The sequence below is a fragment of the Podarcis raffonei genome, chromosome 9 (assembly GCF_027172205.1).
Source record: "Podarcis raffonei isolate rPodRaf1 chromosome 9, rPodRaf1.pri, whole genome shotgun sequence".
Classification (NCBI taxonomy): Eukaryota; Metazoa; Chordata; class Lepidosauria; order Squamata; family Lacertidae; genus Podarcis; species Podarcis raffonei.
In genome coordinates, this window is record NC_070610.1 from 78,694,002 (window position 1) to 78,719,379 (window position 25,378).

General features: G+C 46.4%; 1 protein-coding gene across 1 annotated transcript in view; it reads left to right on the forward strand.

Annotated features, from left to right (window-relative positions):
* Window positions 1-4,292: 4,292 nt before the first annotated feature.
* ATP6V1B1 (ATPase H+ transporting V1 subunit B1) overlaps window positions 4,293-25,378 on the forward strand; it is a 69,536-nt gene continuing 48,450 nt past the window's right edge. Inside the window, exon 1 of the mRNA XM_053402207.1 lies at window positions 4,293-4,578. Coding sequence (XP_053258182.1) covers window positions 4,467-4,578 — 112 coding nt within the window. The 5' untranslated portion in view covers window positions 4,293-4,466. The remainder of the gene's footprint in view (window positions 4,579-25,378) is intronic.

The window sequence follows — 25,378 nt, forward strand, 5'->3', positions numbered from 1 at the left end:
AACAGCAGCAACAGAGAAAATGAACAAGGGAGAGGGACAGTCCCGGATTTACAGAAACCACCCCAGTTTCTGATTTGATCCTAGAATGTGCTGCTTTTCCTTAAGACTTCTCTATTTTCATCGGAGAAATGTCAGAGGGGATGGAGTTATATGACCCCCAAGCCAAGAAGCTATGTAACAATACAACCTTTGGAAGACATCTGAAGGCAGCCCTGTATAGGGAAGGTTTGGAGGTTTTTTTTAATGTTTAATGGGTGGCATATAAACAATACAATTTTATTATTATTATTATTATTATTATTATTATTATTATTATTATTGAATAAAAAGGTAAAGGGACCGCTGACCATTAGGTCCAGTCGTGGACGACTCTGGGGTTGCGGCGCTCATCTCGCTTTATTGGCCGAGGGAACCAGTGTACAGCTTCCGGGTCATGTGGCCAGCATGAGTAAACCGCTTCTGGCGAACCAGAGCAGCGCACGGAAAAGCCATTTACCTTCCCACCGGAGCGGTACCTATTTATCTACTTGCACTTTGACGTACTTTTGAACTACTAGGTTGGCAGGAGCAGGGACCGAGAGACAGGAGCTCACCCCATCGCGGGGATTCGAACCACCGACCTTCTGATCGGCAAGCCCAAGGCTCTGTGGTTTAACCCACAGCCCCACCCACGTCCCTTATTATGGAATAGGATGTCCCTATTTTCATTGGTGAGAGATTTTACTTTCTTGGGCTCCATGATCACTGCAGATGGTGACAACAGTCACAAAATTAAAAGACGCCTGCTCCTTGGGAGAAAAGCAATGACAAACCTAGACAGCATCTTAAAAAGCAGAGACACCACCTTGCCGACAAAGGTCCGTATAGTTAAAGCTATGGTTTTCCCAGTAGTGATGTATGGAAGTGAGAGATGGACCATAAAGAAGGCTGATTGCTGCAGAATGGATGCTTTTGAATTCTGGTGCTGGAGGAGACTCTTGAGAGTCCCATGGACTGCAAGAAGATCAAACCTCTCCATTCCGAAGGAAATCAGCCCTGAGTGCTCACTGGAAGGACAGATCCTGAAGCTGAGGTTCCAAGACTTTGGCCACCTCATGAGAAGAGAAGACTCCCTGGAAAAGACCCTGATGTTGGGAAAGATGGAGGGCACAAGGAGAAGGGGACGACGGAGGACGAGGTGGTGGGACAGTGTTCTCGAAGCTACCAGCATGAGTTTGACCAAACTGCGGGAGGCAGTGGAAGACAGGAGTGCCTGGCGTGCTCTGGTCCAGGGGGTACAAAGGTCGGGCACAACTAAACGACTAAACAACAACATTTTCATTGGAGAAATGTTGGCGGGTATGTTTCTCTGCTACCCACATTTTTATGAAGACCTTCATGGTCAGCTGGACCACCAAAAAGGGAGCATGCAATGAGCTTTCCCAGCCTCTCCCATCTCTGTGCAGAGACAAACAGCCATCAGCAGGACCCGTAAAGCATGAGTACGAACCATGTGCAGGCCGTTGAAACTCTGCATCTGTCACAATCATGCACGGCAACCATCGCACGACTTGCTTCCACAGAGGAGCTGTCCTTGTAGGAATTATTCACCATGTGAATCAGATCCGAATGAGAAGTTTGCTTGTTTGATGTGAAGATGAAGAATTCTGGGCAATTCCAAAGCTTGCAGTGTTCGAAGCCCAGATACAATCCTGCCTTTGGATTCTCTGTTTTGCAAGACCAGGCTGCTCGTCTCTGTCTCAGTGAAATATATATAACTTTTGTCATAGTAATAATTTAAGGAAATTCCCTGGCCTTTTCAGGAGCAGAGAAAGAGAGGGATGTTGCCATTCCTGGCCTGGGGATTCCATGAATTTTTAACCGACAGCAGCGGATGTACAAAGCCCCCAAGTCTTTCAAGGTAGGCTGCCAAAATATCCCTGTTTGGTGTTTTCTTTTGCAAACAGAAGAAAGGATGCATTTGCAATCAGCTGGTGGTTTAACAGAAAGCAGAAAGTAGAGAGAGTTCGTAGCGTTTCCCCTCTTGGGATCGAGTTAGAGAGGGAACACGGGTACTTAGCACAACGGTTTGGTGGTCCGGCTGGAGGTTGAAGTTACCTCATGGCTGAGTGGGCAGCCCGTTCCTCCTCTGGCGTTGTCTATAGCAGAATGGGGCGCCTTGCTGGAAAAAGTGCTAAAAGCAAAGCCCTGTACGAGATAATATTCCTGGGCAAAGATGCCTTCCTTCTGCCTGCCTAGTGCAACCCTTAAGATACATTAAGATCTCCTCCGTAGCAGGGGAGGAGAGGATCAGCCCCTCTGCAAGGAGGACTACAGCAGTGCTAATGCCTCCTGCAGCTCTGATGCTGTGTTTTATTCTAAAAGATTCAAAGAAACTACATATATGATGGCAGGATCCCCAAGGAGGGGCTCCGTGGGGAGCAGGCGTCAGGCACCAGGCCCATTGGCAAACCAACTCTGTGTTACAAAAAGCCATGTTCAAATATATAAAAGGATGTCACATAGAGGAGGGAGAAAGGTTGTTTTCTGCTGCTCCAGAGAAGCGGACAGGGAGCAATGGATCCAAACTACAAGAAAGAAGATTCCACCTAAACATTAGGAAGAACTTCCTGACAGTAAGAGCTGTTTGACAGTGGATTTTGCTGCCAAGGAGTGTGGTGGAGTCTCCTTCTTTGGAGGTCTTTAAGCAGAGGCTTGACAACCATGTGTCAGGAGTGCTCTGATGGTGTTTCCTGCTTGGCAGGGGGTTGGACTCGATGGCCCTTGTGGTCTCTTCCAACTCTATGATTCTATGATTCTATGATTCTATGTCTGCAAACACACACCCTCCAACATTTCTCTGATGAAAATAGGGACATCCCATTCCATAATGATAATTTTCCTGTTTATATCCCACACAACTTACTGGGTTGCCCCAGGCACTCTGGGCAGTTTTCAACATATATAAAAACATAATACTGTAAAACATTAACTTCCCTATACAGTGGTACCTTGGGTTAAGAACTTAATTTGTTCTGGAGGTCCGTTCTTAACCTGAAACTGTTCTTAACCTGAGGCACCACTTTAGCTAATGGGGCCTCCTGCTGCTGCTGTGCCGCCGCTGCATGATTTCTGTTCTCATCCTGAAGCAAAGTTCTCAACCCGAGGTACTATTTCTGGGTTAGCAGAGTCTGTAACCTGAAGCGTATGTAACCTGAAGCATCTGTAACCCGAGGTACCACTGTATAGGATTGCCTTCAGACGGCTCGGGGGTCAGATAACTCCATACCCTCCAACATTTCTTCAGTGAAAATAGGGACATCCTAAGGAAAAGTGGGACATTCTGGGTTCAGATCAGAAACTGGGACATAGTCTCCAAATCAGGGATGTCTCTGGAAAATATGGACACATCTTTCCTCTCTGTTTCCTCTGTGCTGCTCCTCCCCCCTCTGGCACCCATTGCCACCAACGACAATATTTTGCATTCACAACATGTGCTGTTTATACTTTCAACAGCCCAAGCTTAGTACATTGTCAAGGAAAGATTAGTGTTTCCCTCTGGAGAGAGCAACATCGCTTGAAGCAACTGACCTTTGCTGGAAGGATCCACACACACCCCAAGTTCCCATCAAATTATCTCCCACCTTTTGTTCCTTCACAGAGCTCAAGGTGGTCATAGGTGGGGGCTTCTGGCGGGTGTCCCATTCAGACACTGGCTAGATAGCTCCTGCCCAACCTGGTTGAACCTGCCAGACCTGCTTGCCCAGAACCAGCCATGTGACAAAAGAAAAAACAAACCTCTTTCTTTTTTTACAAATTTAATTATTTGATTTTACACATTAAAGGTTGCAATCATACCACAACACCTTCCACAGGTACAAGATTCCCATGAATCTCTGAACTTCCCTCCTCTTCCTCTGTGGGTCCCATTATTAAACCTTTTCTACTGCATCTTTTATAGTAATCTACCAAGCAGGAGATAACTAGAGTATGGACCACTCTGGCGAGACAGTCTGCAGGCAGGGAGGGTCTCAGCCTGCGTACCAGATGGAGCTGGGAGACAGCTGCCCTGGACATAGAATTGACCTGCACCTCCATGGACAGCTGTGAGTCCAAAATGACTCCCAGGCTGCGCACCTGGTCCTTCAGGGGCACAGTTACCCCATTCAGGACCAGGGAGTCCTCCACACCTGCCCGCCTCCTCTCCCCCAAGAACAGTCCTTCTGTCTTGTCAGGATTCAACCTCAATCTGCTGCTTGGGGGGGGGGGCTTACACGCCCCAGATTTTTCAGCGAGACCTTTGCAACATGCATCTCAAACCTGCAGCTGCCGGACAGTTTACAGGCAACAAATAACTCTGTGTTCAGGGACAACACGGAGGAGGAGGCAGATCACTGCAGCTGGCCTCTGTCAGGCAGATCAGGTACAAAAACTTCAGAGACCAGCCCTTGCTTTTCGGCTCGCGTCTGCCTGGACTCCCCAAGGACATGGCCACCAAGGTGGAAGTGAGGGTCAACGGGCACCCCGGAGGAGTCCTGGCCGGGGCACGAGAGCACGTCCAAGCAGTGACCAGGAACTACATCACCCACCCGAGACTGAGTGAGTATTTTCGGGAGGCGTCTGGAAAAGGACAGGGAGCTTGAGAAATCTCTTGCCCGTGCGCACTTCGAAAAGGATGGTGCGATTGCTAAGACTTCCCCCCAAAAAAGCCGTCAGTCGAATCTCCCAGCACCCTTAAAAAATCTACAGTTCCCAGAATTATCTGCAGGAAGGGATATGCCTTAAATGCGCTTGATAGCTAGGCTGTGGGTCTGCTTAAGATCTCAAGCGGAGGAGATCCAGAAGCCTCCCCCGTTCGCAGGGTCCACTTCTCCTCCTTGCCGTCTCCAAAACTGCCCATTTTATCCCACTTTCCGTGGCTTCCTCCTTCTCCTGGGGGAGAGTGCCTGGGAGGGGAGAAGACCGGGATGCTGAGGAGAATGGAAAACATATTATGAAACTGAAGAGGAAGAGTGTGAGAAACTAGCGCAGGAGATCTCTCTCTCTCTTAAGCATAGCTGTCAACTTTTCCCTTTTCTTGCGAGGAATCCTATTCGGAATAAGGGAATTTCCCTTAAAAAACGGGGAGCGTTGACAGCTATGCTCAAGTCTCAAGCCTGGGTGCCTGGGTACCTGGCATCCCATGTGTTCATATGTTGCCTGGAGAATGAGGTGAACAAGAAATGGCGCCCCCAATTCCAGACCCTAGGAAAGGTTTTGCACCGTGAGAGGGAAGATTGGGACTGGGGTCTTCAGATTAGCCTTGGCGAACTTCTGCCTGGGCAATACCTTAAAGTAGAGCTGCTCTTTCAGAGTCTGCCTCCGAGGGCCTGATCCCCAATTGCACAAGCATGCTGCAGAGTGCAACATATTGGTGTGTGTTTGTGTTGCGCTTCTGGCTATTGCTGAAAAACTCCAGCCAGTAATAGGTGTTGGTGATGAGGGTGGCAGGGGTCTAGCCCCTGATTCTCTCCCCCCCCCCCATCAAGGAAATAAATAAAATTGCATAACTAACCAAGGTAGGGCTGCCATACGTTTGCAGAAAAGAAAAAGCTTGACAACTGTGACCAAAAAAAGCTCAATAACCTTTGTGCCTGGATTTTCACCTCTAGAAATATGGCAACCCTAAGAAAGGCTCTAGCTAATAAATCCTAGCTATGACCATGAAAGGCAGTGGTTATTGTATCATTACTCTCAGTGCTTTTTTTCTAAAAAAAAAAATGTTTAGGGGTACTCTCATTTTGACTCAAGAAAACCACCATTTTATAGTTTAAATTGGGGAAAATAAATACGGTAAATGGACAAAAGTAAAAAATTCACAAAATGTTTAGGGATATGCGTACCCCTGCACCCCCCCAGAAAAAAACACTGATTACTCTAATTTTTATTTTACATTTATATTTATATATATTTACATTATATCCCACTTTTCCTCCAAGAAGTGGAAGTTGGCATAGGTGCTTCTTCCCCTCCCCATTTAATCCCAACAGCCCTGTGAGGTAGGTTAGACTGAGAGGCGGTGACTGGCCCAAGGTCACCCTGTGAGCTTCGTAGCCAAGAGGGGGTTCGAACCCTGGTCTCCTTGGTCCTAGTCCAACACTCTAACCACTAGGCCACACTGGCTCCCATGTGCCTCATCCAGTTGGAACACAGATATTGTTCTGAGTTTTACTCTTTGTGGATCAAGTGTCCCTGGCTGGGTAGCTTATGAGTATTTCTTCTCAATTCACCTGCCTGCTCATGCATCTCTCTGTGTGAATACGAAACATGAAATAATAATAATAATCATCATCATCATCATCATCATCATCATCATCATCATCTGGCTGAGCTGCCTCAGCCGCTCTCTCCATACATGTGAAAACAGGCACCTAAGTCTGCAACACTGGACTTATAATATATTTGTGGGGTTGGGCTCCCACAAAGTCAAGGAGCAAAATTGAAGACCTATGGTCTCCAAGCTCACACAAACACATGGTAAGGCAATTCCCCAATGACCTTGGCCGAGGTGACAGCTTTGTCCTGAAATCTCCCGGTTGCAGTTCCAGCCTGTCTGCACCTCGCGCAGCAGGTCAGAAACAGCTCTGAGCTGCCCCAGCCCAACTTGGTCGGATGGGCTCTGGCTGGCTCAGAGGGTTTTATTATTAACCACAGCAAACAGGCGGAGTCTCAAGTCACAAGGAGGGCTGGTATTTCCCCCCAGGTCTTGAAGGCGAGCTGGCTGGGGCGTGAGAGGGAGAGCGAGAGCGAGAGCAAGAAACAGAATATTGCTTCTGTTATTTCAGGCACTGTTTGATTTCCACATGGGTGCCAGGTGCTGTACATAGCAGAGCCAGCCTGCCCAAGGGCTGTCATCCCATTTCGCCTCCCAGCTTTGCCACTGGGGAGAGAGGGGAGATTCAAACCCCTCCATCATGACTTTGCATTGGCTTCTCCTGCAACGAGGAACCAATGCAAAGCCCTGCTGCTGGGAAGGGGGTGGCGCAGGATCCAGAAAGGATCTTTCCTTACAAAGTAATCCAGAATGCGGCAGCTAGACTGGTGACTGGGAGTGGCTGCCGAGATCATATAACACCGGTCTTGAAAGACCTACACTGGCTCCCAGTACGTTTCCGAGCACAATTCAAAGTGTTGGTGCTGACCTTTAAAGCCCTAAATGGCCTCGGCCCAGTATCCCTGAAGGAGCGTCTCCACCCCCATCGTTTTGCCCGGACGCTGAGGTCCAGCTCTGAGGGCCTTCTGGCAGTTCCCTCACTGCGAGAAGAGAAGTTACAGGGAACCAGGCAGAGGGCCTTCTCGGTGGTGGCACCCACCCTGTGGAATGTCCTCCCACCAGATGTCAAAGAGAAGAACAACTACCAAACTTTTAGAAGACATCTGAAGGCAGCCCTGTTTAGGGAAGCTTTTAATGTTTAATAGGTTATTGTATTTAAGTGTTTTGTTGGAAGCCGCCCAGAGTGGCTGGGGAAACCCAGCCAGATGGGCGGGGTATAAATAATAAATTATTATTATTATATTGTGCAGCAGGGTGTTGAAATGCCTTGAGCTGCCCCTGGTACATAGGGTCAAGCAGATCTCCCGGTGGCTCCCGTCTGGTTGCCCAGGAAATTATAAAGACAAGGAAAAGTTTCCTGTCATCCTTTTTTATTTCAGTACTTACAGAGAGAGGCTGTAGAACCCAGCCTTCTTGGATCATGGTGTCCCAAGTGAATCTCCACCCACTTCCTCATTCGTCATTCTCAGAGCATGGTTTTTTTGTTGATCTAAATGAAAATCCCAAAGTTGTCTGCGATATTTTTCCAAACAGTGCAACCCCACAGACCTTTTCCTTATTGATAATTTACTTATTTCTTAAAATGTAAACTGCTTTGAGGGGTTGATTCCATGATACGATTCTACAATGCCGTGTTGGGGGGGGGGTTTAACCGTAAAGCAGCGTATAAATTTTATGAAATGAATAATAAACAAACAAGCAGACCAGGGCAGCTGCAATGAGTGATGTGTCAAGTTGGGCCTTGCATTTGGGTTTGTGTACCCCTCAGCTGTGCCCAGTCCGTGTTCTGAGATTTAACATCTACTAAGACTATGTGTTTTTTGGGGTTGTTGTTTGTACTGGAAAAATGATTAAATAAATAATAATAATAAAAAGACTGTCATGCATCCGGAATTTCCCGAACATAGCTGGATTGCAGCAGTCAGAAACGGTGTCCAGGCAGAAATCGCTGATGTCCGGGAACATCTGGAAGTACAGTCATTCCTTGGTTGCTGAATGCCTTGGTAATCGTACGTTTTGGCTCCCAAGCAACCGAAACCTGGGAGTGACTGTTCCGGTTTTCAAAAAAATTTTGGAAGCTGAACGTCTGACGGGGCTTCCGCAGACTTCTGATTAGCTGCAGGAAACTCCTGTAGCCAATCAGAAACTGTTTTGGTTTCTGAATGGTTTGGAAGTTGAACGGACTTCCGGAACATATTCCATTTGACTTCCAAGGTACGACTGTATGGCAGCCCATGTCATACTCAACAACCTTTGTGTCTGGATTTTTTCTTTTTGAAATATGGAAAGCCTAATCCAGGGGTCAGCAAGGTTTACCTTTCCTGGGCTGGATCAGTCCTGCAGAGATCCCTCTGTGGGCCAGATCGTGTGTGCGCCTGTGATTTTCGGCATCTGGGTTTGCGCACCTGTGATTTTCGGTATCTGCATCTGTGCAGACGTGATTTTCGGCGCCATGGAAGCGAGTCCCCATGCTGCGCTGGTTTAGCGCCATGCGCGAGCAGGCAGCTCGGTTTGGGGGTGGCTTGTGGGCCGGTCAAACGACCTCCGCAGGCCGCTTCCGGCCCATGGGCTTTAGGTTGCTGACCCCTGCCCTAATCTAAGCACCCTTAATTTCTATGATCTGAAGCATGCATGGCAGATGGGCAACAACTCTAGCAGAAGGAAAGGCTAACCCACAAAGAGGGGGTGGGGTGAACCAGGAACGCTGGGAGTTGTGTCCCCGGCAAAAAGGCAGAGTTTATAGGTGTGTAGGGAAGGAAGTGTGCATAGGCTTCTTCTCCCTGGGCGCAGGCAAGGATCGTGCATGGGTGAGCTGAAGAACATTCCCCCCTCCCTTTCCATTCCCCTAACCCCGGAGACCCGTCTTCTGCCAGGCGTGAAGGCACACACTGTTCTTAATGGGTGCAGCCACGGCAGGGTCAGGGGGTTACGACTGTGTCAGAATGTGTCTTTCCAATTGAAGCCCCCTCCCCTTCAAGGGCAGGCATTCACACCAGCGTAAAGGAGGACGAGGAGGAGGAGGAGGAAGAGCGGCAAGGGCACCCGGGAGAGCGCAAAGGCCCAGGAGGTCAAATCTGGGCTGGCAGAAGAGACACAGCCAGACCTTGCCAAAAAAAACCCTTTGTGTTTAGTTGTCCCGGATCCCCAGAACCACCAGAAACGGAGGGCAACATTGGCACCCTCGATGTGCATGGAGGACGTAGATGCCAGCTCCCTGGGTGTCCAAGCACTCACAAAATTCCCCATGAAGGGGCCGGTCACCCACACATTTTGGCGCTAGGGCTATGCACATGCACAACCCGGGCACTCCCCAGTCACACACTCCTAGTGGAGGATGAGAGGGATGGTATTCAGAATTCCAGCCAAGTTTAGAGAGCTGGTTTCACAACTTCTCCCCCACAGATGCCCACTTAACTGCATTGATCAGCAGAACTGATCCAGGGCCACATAATACCTGTTCCACATTTTTAAGAGCATCAACTTCTAATGTGGGAGCACCTGCACTTTGGAACTCCCCGCCTATTCACATCAAGCAGGCATCTTCCTGGCAGTCTTTTCGGCACCTGCTAAAAGCATTTTCGTTTAGACACGCCCGCCCACAAGTTTAGAGAGATGGTGCGAGTTTTTCCTTTTTGAATATTTTAAATTGTTGCTTTCAGCTGGTTTTACTGATCGTTTTGCTCTTGTTTTCTTTTTATAAGCTGCCTTGAGGTTTTTCGTTTTGCAATCAGGTGGTGGATAAGTTTTATGAAATACATAGATAGAACAAGCAATTTAAGAGAAGTGTAAGAGCAAAAAGCAGAACTTAAAATCAGAAAAACAAAACATTAAAATAACTAGCATACAGCATTCGCTGTATGTTCTCCATGAGATTTTACACATAACAGTAAAAATTATGATTATGATGGTACTATTATTATGTAGAAATGACTTGCTCAAAAAAGAGAAAAAAAATTTAATTCTGTGTGCAGATTATCATTATAAAAATAATAATATTAATATTCCACCTTTTCCCCAGAACTGGGGTTTGAGGCATACAACACAGAAAGCTAAAGTCATATAAAAGATAATAGTTACATAGTAATTAAACAATAATGGAATTAAAACAATGCAACTCCCCACAAAATAATCTATTACAATACAGATAGTAAAAACAGTGAAGCATTATTAAAAGTCCTTTACTTGAAACCAGACAGCCGCCCAAAGCCTGTGGGAAATAGAAAGTCTGGCAAATGAACAGCAAGGAAGGAGCCAGTCGAAGTTCCTTCGGGAGAGAGTGCCAAAGTTGCCTGGGAGAAGCCACTACTGAGAAGACCCCCTTCTGCATCGCCACTTGGGGAAAGGGCCACTCTTAAAGATCTCAAAACCTAGGCAGCTTCGTATGAGGAATACTGTATTTCAAATAGCCTGGATGGATGCGGGTGGCGCTGTGGGTTAAACCGCAGAGCCTAGGACTTGCCGATCAGAAGGTTGGCAATTTGAATCCCCGTGATGGGGTGAGCTCCCGTTGCTCGGTCCCTGCTCCTGCCCACCTAGCAGTTCGAAAGCACGTCAAAGTGCAAGTAGATAAATAGGTCCCGCTCTGGCGGGAAGGTAAACGGCATTTCCGTGCGCTGCTCTGGTTCGCCAGAAGCGGCTTAGTCATGCTGGCCACATGACCCGGAAGCTGTACGCCGGCTCCCTTGGCCAATAAAGCAAGATGAGCGCCGCAACCCCAGAGTCGGCCACGACTGGACCTAAGAGTCAGGGGCCCCTTTACCTTTAAGCCATATAGGGCATTATGATTCAGTGGTTCCCAATTAGGGGTCCCAGGAACGCACCCAGGGGGTATGCGGCCCCATTCCTTGCCTTCCCCACCAACTGATTTTCGGCATTTTTGCACACTAATATATATAAAAAATTGTGGTCTGTTCTGTTTTTTTAGTATGCCTAAAACCATTTGCTTATTAGGGGCTACCCCACATTTTCTTCCAAAAATTGCTTTGCAGAGATAACTACCATAGAGTTATCAAACTTTTCAAAAGTAGGGGGTCTGTGGCTTGGCTTTTGAAAAATAGGGGCTTCCTCAGTAATTAACTAATTGGGAACCACTGTTACGGGTCATAACCTAGGGTTGCCGTATTTCAAAAGGTGAAAATCTGGATGCAAAAGTTGTTTAGGGTTTTTGTTTTTTTTTGCAAAGTTGTTGAGCTATGCAAAGTTGTTGAGCTATTATATCTAGAGAGCACCATGGAATTGCCTATAGAACAGAACCCAAAAAAGCAGCAGCAAAAAATATGCCATTAAAAATTATCCCAGCCTGTCCAATGCTTGGGTTAAGATACACGTTTTTACCTGGCACTGAAAAGATGTCTTTTTTTAAAAAAGCTTTTTAGTGGGTTTTATAAACAGGGATCCTAGGAGTTATTTAAATGAGACAAATAAACAGACCATTTCTTCTATGTCATTTGTACATCACAAAAATAGCACGATAAATTTGCAGTGATATCTACAACGTAACAATTCCTTATTAGCGGTCAGTGTACAAGTTCTTGGTTCGTGGAAATGATCTAAAGGAAAGCGATAACAGTAACAAAGGAGAAACAGGCTACAGCAGCGAGTTCCGCAGATGAACTATTTCTTTACTGAATTTATACGCCGCCCTATATCCGGAGGTCTCGGGGCGGTGCACAGAACTAGGCGTTTGCATGAAAAAATCCTTTTTTATACCTGTCCTGATTCTGTCCTTTCCTCGGAGCCAAGTGCTAGGGGAAGGGCCCCAATCCGTTACATGCACCCACCTCCCGCAGATCAATGTCCGGAGGAAAGTTTTGCATCCCTGGAAACAGCAAATTCTTTATTGCATTATTAATTTTTTTGGAAAAGCTGGGATCTTCCTCTCTCCTTTTTTTTTTTTTTTTGGCAGTCCAGCACATTTCGGTTCACGCTCGGGTAGAGCGGTCATTCTTTGCAACCTCCCCACCCCCCTCCTCCAAAAAGGGGGGGGGGAAATACCCCGTGGAGTCACATGACCGTGCAGGTGTGTATGGGAACCCTCTGCTGCGGGGTCCTAATTAGTGGCATAATGTGCAGCCCCCCCGCTGGGCCTTTCACAAGCTCCGCTCGGCTGGGACGGGCCGATGTGTTTGACAGCGCTGCGCGAAGTGACACATCGCACAATGAGCAGGTTGCGCCGGGGAGGGAGGCGGAGGAAAAGCGGAGCCACTAGGGACCATCGGGAAAGTTTTGGGACGGCGAGCCGGAAAGGACGGAGAGGTCGCTGGGGGTGATGGAGCACCCGCTTTGCAAACGCAGAAGTTCCTGGGTTCAGTCCCGCGTGGTGGCAACTCAGAGAGTAGGCTGTGCTGAGCTGCATATGGACCAGCTCTTTTAATAATAACAATATTTTATTTAATAATAATAATATTTTATTATTATTCTGGTTTTCCCGGGACGCGGTTAGTGCTGTGGGTTAAACCACAGAGGCTAGGACTTGCTGATCAGAAGGTCGGTGGTTTGAATCCCCGCGACGGGGTGAGCTCCCATTGTTCAGTCCCTGCTCCTGCCAACCTAGCAATTCGAAAGCACATCAAAGTGCAAGTAGATAAATAGGTACCACTCCAGCGGGAAGGTAAATGGCATTTCCGTGCACTACTCTGGTTTGACAGAAGTGGCTTAGTCATGCTGGTCACATGACCCGGAAGCTGTACACCGGCTCCCTCGGCCAAGAAAGCGAGATGAGCGCCGCAACCCCAGATTCAGCCACGACTGGACCTAATGGTCAGGGGTCCCTTTACCTTTACCTTTTTTGGTTTTCCCAGTACAGTGGTACCTCGGGTTAAGAATTCGTTCTGGAGGTCTGTTCCTAACCTAAAACTGTTCTTAACCTGAAGCACCACTTTAGCTAATGGGGCCTCCTGCTGCCACCGCACGATTTCTGTTCTCATCCTGAAGCAAAGTTCTTAACCCAAGGTACTATTTCTGGGTTAGCGGATTCTGTAACCTGAAGCGTATGTAACCTGAAGCGTATGTAACCCAAGGTACCGCTGTAGTGATGTATGGAAGTGAGAGCTGGACCATAAAGAAGGCTGATTGCCGAAGAATGGATGCTTTTGAATTCTGGTGCTGGAGGAGACTCTTGAGAGTCCCATGGACTGCAAGAAGATCAAACCTCTCCATTCTGAAGGAAATCAGCCCTGAGTGCTCCCTGGAAGGACAGATCCTGAAGCTGAGGCTCCAAGACTTTGGCCACCTCATGAGAAGAGAAGACTCCCTGGAAAAGACCCTGATGTTGGGAAAGATGGAGGGCACAAGGAGAAGGGGACGACAGAGGACGAGATGGTGGGACAGTGTTCTTGAAGCTACCAACATGAATTTGACCAAACTGCAGGAGGCAGTGGAAGACAGGAGGGCCTGGCATGCTCTGGTCCAGGGGATCACGAAGAGGCGGACACGACTGAACGACTCAACAACAACAACAACAAGCCTGAAGCACCCATTTGCTAAAAGACAGTAAAATACAATATTAAAACAGCTGACAGGGAAAATGAGTAATGAAAGCCACTAAGGGCTTTAGATGAATGGAAAGCATGGAAAGAACAAGGAGGATGCAGGTTGGATGGCTGACTATCATGGATGCTTCAGCTGAGATTCCTGCATTGAAGGGGGTTGGACTTGATATCCCTTGCAGGTCCCTTCCAACTCTACAGTTCTATGATTCTATGACTTATTAGGTGACTGGGAATAGAAAAGGCCACTCACCACCTACCTAGCATCTGAAGTTGGGGAGCCTGGGGAAGGAAGGAGGGTCCTTAAGAGATTAACACAAGAGGCTTGATTTAATTGTTGGCTTGCAATGGTGACAACTTTCCTGACCATCAGTCAAAGCAACAGGAAACCTCCAAAGCATCAGACCTCAAGGATGAAGATGCAGAAACGACGTGAAAATAACATGCAGGTGATCAAATAGTCACCAGGCAGCAAGGACCCTTTTAGGTTTCTCCCCAATAGGTCTTCTCATTGAAGGCAGCAACATGCACCCCAGTGCCTGAGGGGGCAGGATTCTGCCCCCAGCCCATTGGAAGAGATGCAATTCATACATATAGGAGAAAACCCAAGGGTGTATTCAGGGATACAGCTGGAAGAAGAGTTAAACTCCTGTGGATCCTCACGCAGGCCTCAGTTCTGGGGTGGGTGGAGAGTAGCTCTTGATGCAACTCGTTTATTTATTTGTTCAACACAGTCTTATAATGCTTTCCCAAAGTAATTGTGTGTATGTACACACACACACACACAGAGAGAGAGAGAGAGAGAGAGAGAGAGAGAGAGAGAGAGAACACACAATAATCAATAACTAACTTCTTCCCTATGACAGTTACAATTAAGCTTAAATGCATGGGATAATAATAATAATAATAATAATAATAATAATAATAATAATAATAATAATCTGGTTGGGTTGCCTCAGCAGACCCTTAAGTTTCTTTTTCTTTTTTTAATTCGTCTCTATTGATTTAAAATATCATCTTACATATATATTACAAATAGTTACACCAAAATTAAGCACAAAAATATAGTAGAAAAAAGATAAAGAAAATAAAAATAAAATGCGAAGAAGATTTAACAATAAGAAATGAATATTGGTTATAACATCCTGTCTTTTCTAATGAAGTCTTCTGAAAGAAACTTCCAATCATTCTCGTTGTGCTTTTTCTATTGTCTTAATTTTATCGCACGGTTTGTTTTATAACTTTTCCTGTATAATTATCTAGTATATTTATTCCATTTGTTTATTATATACAAGTATCATTCAGTTCTGCTAGGATAATGTCATTTTTACAATATAAGCTTATATATTCTTTGAATCATCTCCATTCTCTGAATATTTTTTGATTTGGGGCTCCTCTGACTTTTCCGGTCAGCTTTGCTAATTGAAAGTACTCTAGCATGAGTGATTGCCAATCTATTATTGCTGGTGTTGTTTCACATTTCCAACTTCTGGCTATCAGTATTCTTGCAGCCATAATTGAATACAGGCCCTTAAGTTTCTAAGTCTCATCAGGACAGAATACTTGAATGCAACTCTGTGTGAATAATAAATCCTTTCCTTTATCTGTACTAAATCTTCCAACCTTCAGCTTCGTTGAATGTCCACAAGTTCCAGCATTAGGACAGGAACAAAAACAATTTTCTCTCACCATTCTCCTTCTATGCCATGCGTAATTTCACGAATTTATAGCATCTTGCCTCTTCGAAACAGAGAGGCCCCTGAACAGCCTTGCTCCAAGAAAGAAGTCATAGGGTTGCCATATTTCAAAAAGTGAAAGTCCAGACACAAAAGATGTTGAACTTTTCTTTTGGGGCCAAAATTGTTGAGTTTTGCTTGCAAAATCTCCCCATCCCCCCCAAAGAGAAAGAAAATGTTTTTGAGCAAATTTTAAGGAAATTCACCAAAATCAATATTTCCAACGTGGGTTTCCATACGTCCGGATTTCCCCAAACATTTAAGTGGTTTCCGGACACTGTTTCCAACGGCCAAATCCCTGCAAGGTCTGGGAAATTAAGGACACATGGCAAGCCTAAATAAGAACCATGCAAAGAGGTGGCCAAGACCCTCCTAGAGACCCTCCTGTCCTCCTGCCTCTGAGTAAATGAAACCTCCGCAGGCTGAATACCAGCTAATTCATGGCAAAGGCTGCAAGGCCGTTCAGCATAAGCGTCTCGGGTTCCAGGCAGATGAAGTGTCCTTAAGCCCCCTTGAAATCCATGGTGCTTAATTGCATTTGTATCATTCTCAAGAAGCAGCGTTGACAGAAAACATCCCCTCCAACTTTGGGCAGGAGAGACGACGGTGCTTGTTTTGCTCTCGGTAGACAAGGGCGCCCCAATATGGTAGCGATTAAAGGAGAGCAGTCGGGAAAGGAGCGCAGAACAGCCATTTTTGTGGGATGCCCAGAGTACAGAAGGACAAACCTGTCCATTCTGGTTGCCTTTATTTTTTTCACAATTATCAATTCAGCTCTCCACACTTTCGCATCAGTTTATGAATTCAATCATCCCTGATGCAGATCAACGCTATGAATTTTATCTCATGCACAAACATTTTTGTACACAGTCTTGCACAATGTAGACATATTTGCAATGCTGTTTATCCCTCCTTTATCAATATAAGCAGTTATATGCAAACTAATACCTGCATTTTTGTATACGGTGCATTAGTCAGATGGGGAATTGCATTGCAAAATTCAAGAAAGTGTGAATTTTGCAGGATGGCTGCATTTCAGGTTATCGTTTCTGGAAGAACAAATTTGCTTGGTTCTCCTTTAAGAACTGAACTTCTCCTCCACTGATTGAGAAAGTGCATTGAACTACCACAAAATGACTTGCACTTTTACTTCCTGTAAATATTTCACTGCCAAAAAAAAAAGAAGGCGAGAAATCCAGAATTCAGAAATTCAGTACGGTTTTGCAACCTAGTTTGCAAACCAGGCCACCAAAGTCAACCTTTATTCTCAGCCCCTTAATCAACTCAAAATTTCAGTTGATTAACTGAGCCATTTTAGCTCTCCCCATAAAGGAAACTTTTTGTTTCACGAGGAGTGATAGGTTCAAGAGCACCCAAAGATCACCCATGCGGAAGTTTTGGGGATATGCAGAATTATTTAAAGTTGACTGATGTTGTTGTTGTTGTTTAGTCGTGCCCGACTCTTCGTGACCCCATGGACCAGAGCACGCCAGGCACTCCTGTCTTCCACTGCCTCCCTTCTGAATTGGCATTTTTGGAAAACCGCTGCAATGGAAGGAGTAGCCCAGCGTTGCTCCCATGGCCAATGCAGGCCTCGTTTAGCCGGAGGGAAAAGCACCTTCTTCTAATTCATAGCTGCCAACTTTTCCCTTTTCTTGCAAGGAATCCTATTCGGAATAAGGGTTGTTGTTGTTTAGTCATTTAGTCGTGTTCTACTCTTTGTGACCCCGTGGACCAGAGCATGCCAGGCACTCCTGTCTTCCACTGCCTCCCGCAGTTTGGTCAGACTCATGTTTGTAGCTTCGAAGACACTATCCAACCATCTTGTCCTCTGTCGTCCCCGTCTCCTTGTGCCCTCCATCTTTTCCAACATCAGGGTCTTTTCCAGGGAGTCTTCTCTTCTCATGAGGTGGCCAAAGTCTTGGAGCCTCAGCTTCAGGATCTGTCTTTCCAGTGAGCACTCAGGGCTGATTTCCTTCAGAATGGAGAGGTTTGATCTTCTTGCAGTCCATGGGACTCTCAAGAGCCTCTTCCAGCACCAGAATTCAAAAGCATGAATTCTTCGGCGACCAGCCTTCTTTATGGTCCAAACCATGGCTTTAACTATATGGACCTTTGTCACCAAGGTGATGTCTCTACTTTTTAAGATGCTGTCTAGGTTTGTCATTGCTTTTCTCCCAAGAAGCAGGCGTCTTTTAATTTCGTGACTGCTGTCACCATCTGCGATGATCATGGATCCCAAGAAAGTAAAATCTCTCACTGCCTCCATTTCTTCCCCTTCTATTTGCCAGGAGGTGATGGGCCCAGTGGCCATGATCTTTGTTTTTTTGATGTTGAGCTTCAGACCATATTTTGTGCTCTCCTCTTTCACCCTCATTAAAAGGTTCTTTAATTCCTCCTCACTTTCTGCCATCAAGGTTGTGTCATCTGCATATCTGAGATTGTTGATATTTCTTCCGGCAATCTTAATTTTGGCTTGGGATTCATCCAGCCCAGCCTTTTGCATGATGAATTCTGCATATGAGTTAAATAAGCAGGGAGACAATATACAGTTGCTTCAAAAACCAGGCAACGAATCAAGTAACAGCAGGTTAAAAATCGCCAAGCGGCCTGAATTATGTGGCCCTCTCCAGAAAAAAAGGGGACGAAGAGTCTGGGTGCCACCACTGAAAGCACAAGGAGATGTTCTCTGGCTTAGTGGGAAGCCTGAACTTTGCAGAGGACCCCTTAGGCTTGTTTGAGAAGGGGGGACCGACCCAACAGATGCCGGGGAAGGAGGGGGGGGGCTGGCGGAGTGGAAGCAATTAGCGACTTGGTGTCATTGGGCTGGTTGCCCCCTTTGTCAGCACGGTCAATTTCCTTTGCTCCCTGCTCTGCCCCCCTCGCCTCTCCCTCCCGCCCCATGGGAGTTAATCGGACACAATGGTCAGGGTTAATTCAGATTGTCAAGGATGGGAGCTGTGAATTTGAGGGAGGAGGAGGGCGGGCAGAGGGCAGCCTCCGGGGGGAGAAAAAACACCCTGCGCACACACACACATTTTCCTTTTTAATTTTTTTTTTATGGCATCCACAATTGGGCCCAACAGCTTTGGAGACACCTTTTCCCCTCTCCCCCTGACTCCCTTCACCTCTGCCAAGGAAGCCCACGGCCCACCCACTCTGCAGCCCCCAGGAAGCCTCAAATCCTCTTTTTCTTTTTTGCAGCGGCTCAAGCCCTTAATGATCTGAATTGGTGCTTTCCGGTGGGGCTGTGCGGGGGTGGGCCTTCTCCCCGCCTCATTTTCCTGCTTTAAAATGAAAAATGGAAAATCTTCCTTCTGCAAAATCCAGCCCGGTGGGCATTTCCGTCTCGCGACTTTGTCTCCCACGGAGAGAGCAGTTCTCCCTCTGGACATTTGCTGGGCGGGGATTTGAATTGGGCCGTGAAGTCCCGTTGCTGCGGCTTATCTGCTTTGGGTTTATTTGGCCAACACTTATAAACCGCTTGCTCCAAAGAGAGGGACGGGTAAATAATATCCTCCAAGCTGCCTGTCATTCATATCATAATTATATTTATTTATAGCCTGCCTTTTCCCCAGACTCAAGGCGGCTTACGCAAGTTAAAAACAGCTAAATAAAATAAAATGCAAGAAGTTTAAAAACTTATAGAAGGTAGTAATTAAAAAGTAATTAAATTTGAATAGTTAAAACAAGATTTAAAAAAACCAAATCTATTAAAATACAGATAATAAAAACAGCACAGCACTATTATTATTATTAATATGAATAGCATTAATGTAATTAATTGAATTTGTATACTGCCCTTCATCTGCAGGTCAATCTTTTCCTTTAAATCACTGTCAGTTCCCAAAGGAAATTGTCTTCTCCTGCTGGTGGAAAGACAACAAGGAGATTCAATAATATGCAAATATTCAATTATATATAAAACATGACTGAAACACACAAACCAAGTTTTTAAAAAACAAAAAACAAAATTTGCATTGTTAAAAATATCAGTAAATCATTTTAAAGAAGCTTTAATTAAATCATTCTGTCTGGATAGGATTCCTGGAACAAGAAAACTTTCAGCCGGTGTCTAAAACAGCACAACAACAACAACAACAATTATTTTATTGTTTGTACCCCACCCATCTGCCTGGGTTTCCCCAGCCATTCTGGACGGCTTCAAGCGGATACAAGAACACAATAAAACATCATTATATTCAAAACTTGCCTATACAGGGCAGCCTTCGGATGTCTTCTAAAAGTTGTGTAGTTATTTTGAGGGTTGCCCTACCTTGAAGAGCAAAAAAGAGGGAAGTCTGGGCTGCTGCCCGCCTGAGACAGGGAAAGAGGTGTGCCTTTCCCCCAGCTTAGGCTGGCAGTGGCTGCAGCATGCAGACCAACCTGCCCCCCAAAAAAACCTTGGCATTTCCTTTAAAATGTAAAAATCTGCCCAGAATGGCAGGTTGCCCCCCCCAAAAGAGGACATGTCTGGGTTTTCCCAGACGTATGGCAACCCCATCTCCTTGACATCTGATGGGAGAGTGTTCCACAGGGCAGGTGCCACCACCAAGAAGGTCTTTGAAGACGCTCAAACTCAGGACGCAAGGGAGAAACGTGCTAAGAGGAAGGCACGCTTGGCAAATCCTGATCAACTCCCACCTGGAAACCTGTGTCCCCACTGTGGAAGGACGTGTGGATCCAGAATTGGCCTCCACAGTCACTTACGGACTCACTGTTAAAACCGTGTTTATGGAAGACAATCTTACTTGGCTACGAGGGATCGCCAAAGAAGAAGAAGAATGCAGGAATCTCAACTCAGGCATCAGATGGCCATTCAACCTCTGCTTAAAAACCTTCAAGGAAGGAGAGTCCACCCTCCACCCCCCCCCCAAGGGAGACCGTTCCACTGAGTTGGGTGTGAGCAGGGAAGTGGCACAGTTTGCAGATGCTCCTAAATTGCCCAGGGCTGCTAAAACCCAAAGAGATTGCAAAAGGTCTCCAAATGGAGGGCTGTTCTTGTGCCAGATAGAAATGGAAAGAAAGAGTTGGGTGGATCCATCCCCTCTTTCATCTCAGGGGTTAACGATGATAATGATAACGATAACGATAATAGCCCTGTGTCCCAGAAATTCCTCTGGCCTCTGAGGACTTTCCGGGGAGGCGCGTTTTCTCGGGCAGCTTCCCCCCCCCTTCCGCCCGCGTCTCGCAGCCTCAGCCCCATTAGGCCTGACACGTACAGCCACCATTTCTGTAAAGGTCGTAACCTGCTCAGTGGGGCTCGGCAAGGCCAGGTTCCTTGAGCTCACACATCTGTGCGCTGGAGCCTAGACTGCCCCGCGGAGAGGAGGACAGAGGCCAGGAGGACGGAGGGCCCAGGAGGATCCCACATGCGCTTTTGGGGTGGCGCATTTTCCCTGGTGCTTCTGGAGGAAGGGCTTTGCTTCTCTCCCTCTCATAAATAAACGGAGAGCATGGCCTCTCTGGATTATAATCTCTATTCCTATTTCTATTTCTATTATTTCTATTTCTATTATTCCTATTATTCCTATTATTTCTTCTATTTCTATTATTTCTATTATTTCTATTATTTCTATTTCTATTTCTGTTATTTTCCTGTTCGTAGAATGCTCTCCCCAGGAAGTTTGCCGGGCGCCTCCACTATACACCTTTAGGCACCAGGCAAAAACATTTCTTTTTAACTAGGCTTTTACCTTTAGCTTGCCTGACTTTATCTACATCCTATACCCTTTTTAAAATGCTGACTCTTTTTTTTTGGGGGGGGGTTTATTGGGTTGTTGTTTTTGTTTTGATTTTATGTACAGTGGTACCTCAGGTTAAGAACTTAATTCGCTCTGGAGGTCCGTTCTTAACCTGAAACTGTTCTTAACCTGAAGCACCACTTTAGCTAATGGGGCCTCCCGCTGCTGCCGCGCCGCCAGAGCACGATATATATAATGGGATATATATATATATATCCCATTCCCTCAAGGCAGGGAGGGCTTACTGCTAAAACAGAAACAACTAAAAGCAGAGAGGCAGCAGGGAAGTCAGAAACCAATTAAGCATTAATAGAATCTATCTATCTATCTTGCTATCTATCTTGCTATCAATCTATAACCAGTTTGTTTTGTTTTGGTTGGTTGGTTTGGCTTGGCTTGCTTGTTTGTAAGTCACATTGGGTTGCCTTGGGTAATAATAATAATAATAATAGTAATAATAATAATAATAATAATAGTAAGTTATTATTTATATGCCGCCCATCTGACTGGGTTGCCCCGACAAAATAAAAACAGAGTGAAACATTGAACCAAGTAAAGGTAAAGGTAAAGGTACCCCTGCCCGTACGGGCCAGTCTTGCCAGACTCTAGGGTTGTGCGCTCATCTCACTCTATAGGCCGGGAGCCAGCGCTGTCCGGAGACACTTCCGGGTCACGTGGCCAGCGTGACAAGCTGCATCTGGCGAGCCAGCGCAGCACACGGAATGCCGTTTACCTTCCCGCTGGTAAGCAGTCCCTATTTATCTACTTGCACCCGGGGGTGCTTTCGAACCGCTAGGTTGGCAGGCGTTGGGACCGAACGACGGGAGCTCACCCCGCCGCGGGGATTCGAACCGCCGACCATGCGATCGGCAAGTCCTAGGCGCTGAGGTTTTACCCACAGCGCCACCCGCGTCCCGAACCAAAGCAACTAACAAATTTAATAGGGTAATACAGTGGTACCTCTGGATGCGAACGGGATTCATTCTGGAGCTCCGTTTGCATCCAGAAGCGAACGCAACCCGCGCCTGCACATGCACGGGTCGTGATTTGCCGCTTCTGTGCATGCACATGATGTCATTTTGACCGTCTGCGCATGCACAAGCGACGAAACCCGGAAGTAACGCGCTCCGTTACTTACTGCTGGGTCGTCGCAGCACGCAACCCGAAAATACTTATCCCGAAGCTACTTCAACCCAAGGTATGACTGTAAATAAACAGCCTCAGCACCAGCCCTCTCCTTAAAGGGCCACAGCAACATGTGCCCCATCCTGCACCCACATTCCACCGCCACAGATGCCCCCCTCAACCCCCGCCATTGGCCAAATTGCCTAATGTGTAATTAACGTGGGATTAGCACTCCTCAACGTTCCCCCCCCCCAACACACACAAATTCCTCTCTGTGCTGAGGATTCTGGTGACATCATTTGCAGTGACAGTGGAGTGACTGGGCGAGAGATTAGCTGCGCACGCTTCAAAATGTCACCGTGCGCCTTCTGCTGCGGCAAATCGAGAGGCGCGGCCTTCGGTCGCAAGAGCCCCATTGCGGCTGAGCTTGGAAAGTCACCGGATAGGAAGCAAATGGTGTCAATGAATAAGCAAGGGATCTTGTCTTTTGGGGGGGGTTTCCTTCCGGGAACTGGAAGGCAGGCAAAGCTCGATCAAAAGGGGTTTGCTTGCAGCAGCTGTGCCTGTCTCATCTAGAGCAGGTGTTGGCAAGACTTGCCGGCCATGGGCTGGATCACTCCCACGGAGATCCAACATGGGTGCAGCACGACGCCGGAAATAGCTTCTGTGCATGCCCAGACACTGAAAATCACACATGCGCAGAAGTGATTTCCGGCATCTGGGCATGCACAGAAGTGATTTCTGGCGTCTGGGCATGCGCAAAAGCAATTTCCGGCATCTGGGCATGTGCAGATGCGATTTCTGGCGTCTGGGCATGCGCAGAAGTGATTTCTCGCATCTGGGCATGCGCAAAAGTGAATACCAGCGTCTGAGCATGCGCAGATGTGATTTCCGGCATCTGGGCATGCGCAAAAGCGATTTCCGGCATCTGGGCATGCACAAAAGCGATTACCAGCGTCTGAGCATGCGCAGATGTGATTTCTGGCATCTGGGCATGTGCAGAAGTGATTTCCGGAGCCACGGAAGAGAGTCCCTGTGCTGCGCCGGTTTAGCACAGCGCACTGGGACTCGCCAAGCGGGCGGCTCTGTTCGGGGGCGGCTCGGGGGCCGGTTAAACGGCCTCCGTGAGCAGCTTCTGGCCCACGGGCCACAGGTTGGGGGCCCCTGATCTAGAGGCTGTAGGAGGAAGCAAGCTGGAGGCTGTGAGGGAGAGACATGCCTGATTTCTGCTCACATCCAAGGCCATGGCGGTGGGAGAAGCAAAACCCTCTTGGGGTGTCAATGCTGTGAACCCCTCAGGGTGTGTGTGAGTGTGTGTGTGTGTGAGTGTGTGTGTGTGAATAAATCATATATCACACAGCTGCGCATATGTTCAGCTTGCAGACTTAACATATAGAACAAGAGAACAAGAAGAACATGTGTTTAGAGAAGAACGGAAAACGTTTATTGAATATATGGGGGGGGGGGAATGGAGTACACTTGAAAACACTGGCAGCATTAAGATCAATTCAACAGTGCCAATAAATTTTGATGGATGCAATAATGGAACAATGAATGGTTTAGTTTTTGTAAAATATGCAGGGGCTTGTGATATGCAAAATGAACCATGGAAAGAGAAGAAGGGAAGTCATTGATATTTTAAGGATGTTTAAATGAGTATTTTAAATTGTAAAACAGAAAATCTTTTATATATATATATATATATATATATATATATATATATATATATATAACAGAAACCGCAGTCTGCTCTCTCCCTCATTCCAAGGAAACACAAACTTTGCATAAGCAAACCATTTTTTGTTGTTATCTATAGATACAAATTGCTTTTTTAATTTTAATTGTTCATTTTCACTTTTTACAAATATGTTAAACAATAAAAGCAAAACCTTTATGAATCTAATATACCTTCCCCTCGTCTTCCCTCTCCTCCTTTCTGTAGCTATTCATTTCCTATCTTTTTATTCCTGCGTATCCAATTCAAATCTATTAGCCAATTTCCCCTCAGCTTCCCGTCTCTTACTGCATGTGTTTATATCAATCCCGCAAATGTTTGGATTTGTTTACAACATATCTTCAAATAATCAATACATTTCCCCCATTCAATTTTTAAAAGCCTCTCTGCTTGATTTCTTATTCTTCCGGTGAGTCTCGCCATTTCTTCGCACTCCATGGATTTTGGTTGCCAATCTTCCTTTGTCAGAACTGTTCCTTCCTTCCATCTTTGGGCGTAAATCCTTTGAACAGCCGTGGTAGCAGACTTGAAGAATTTTTTTCTGCTCGCTGAGTACTTCTCCAAGGATTATACCTAAAAGGAAAGCTTCTGTTTCTTTTCGTAAAAGTCATTTTAATCATTTTTCTCATTTCCCAGAAAGTGCCATGTACATTCATGCAAAATGCAAAGCTCCTCTGTCCTCTGAACTTACCTATTCAGTACTGCTATAATAATAATAATAATAATAATAATAATAATAATAATAATAATACCCATTCGGGTAGCTCCCAACAGAATATTAAACAGAATAAAACTTCAAACATTAAAAGCTTCCCTAAACAGGGCTATAATAACAGCCACTCTGGGTGGCTTCCAACAAAAGATTAAAAATACATTAAAACATGTTTTCTAAAAGTCAGATAGTTGTTTATTTCCTTGACATCTGATGGGAGGGCATTCCACAGGGTGGGTGCCACCACTGAGAAGGCCCTCTGCCTGGATCCCTGTAGCTTCACTTCTCGCAGGGAGGGAACCACCAGAAGGCCCTTGGAGCTGGACCTCCGTAGTGCTCAATGCTTACTTATTTTTATTCTCACATAATGCCTCCTTATTCTCCTTATTCTAGTCCTCCTGAAATCACATATATGGTGCCTGACACCAGGGGCAGAGGAAGGGGGTGCGGTGGGGGCAGGCTGCCCCAGGTGTCACCACTGAGGAGGGTGACAAAATGCTGGGTGACACTCACTGCGGGGCCTGCAGTGCGCCTGAGCCACACATGG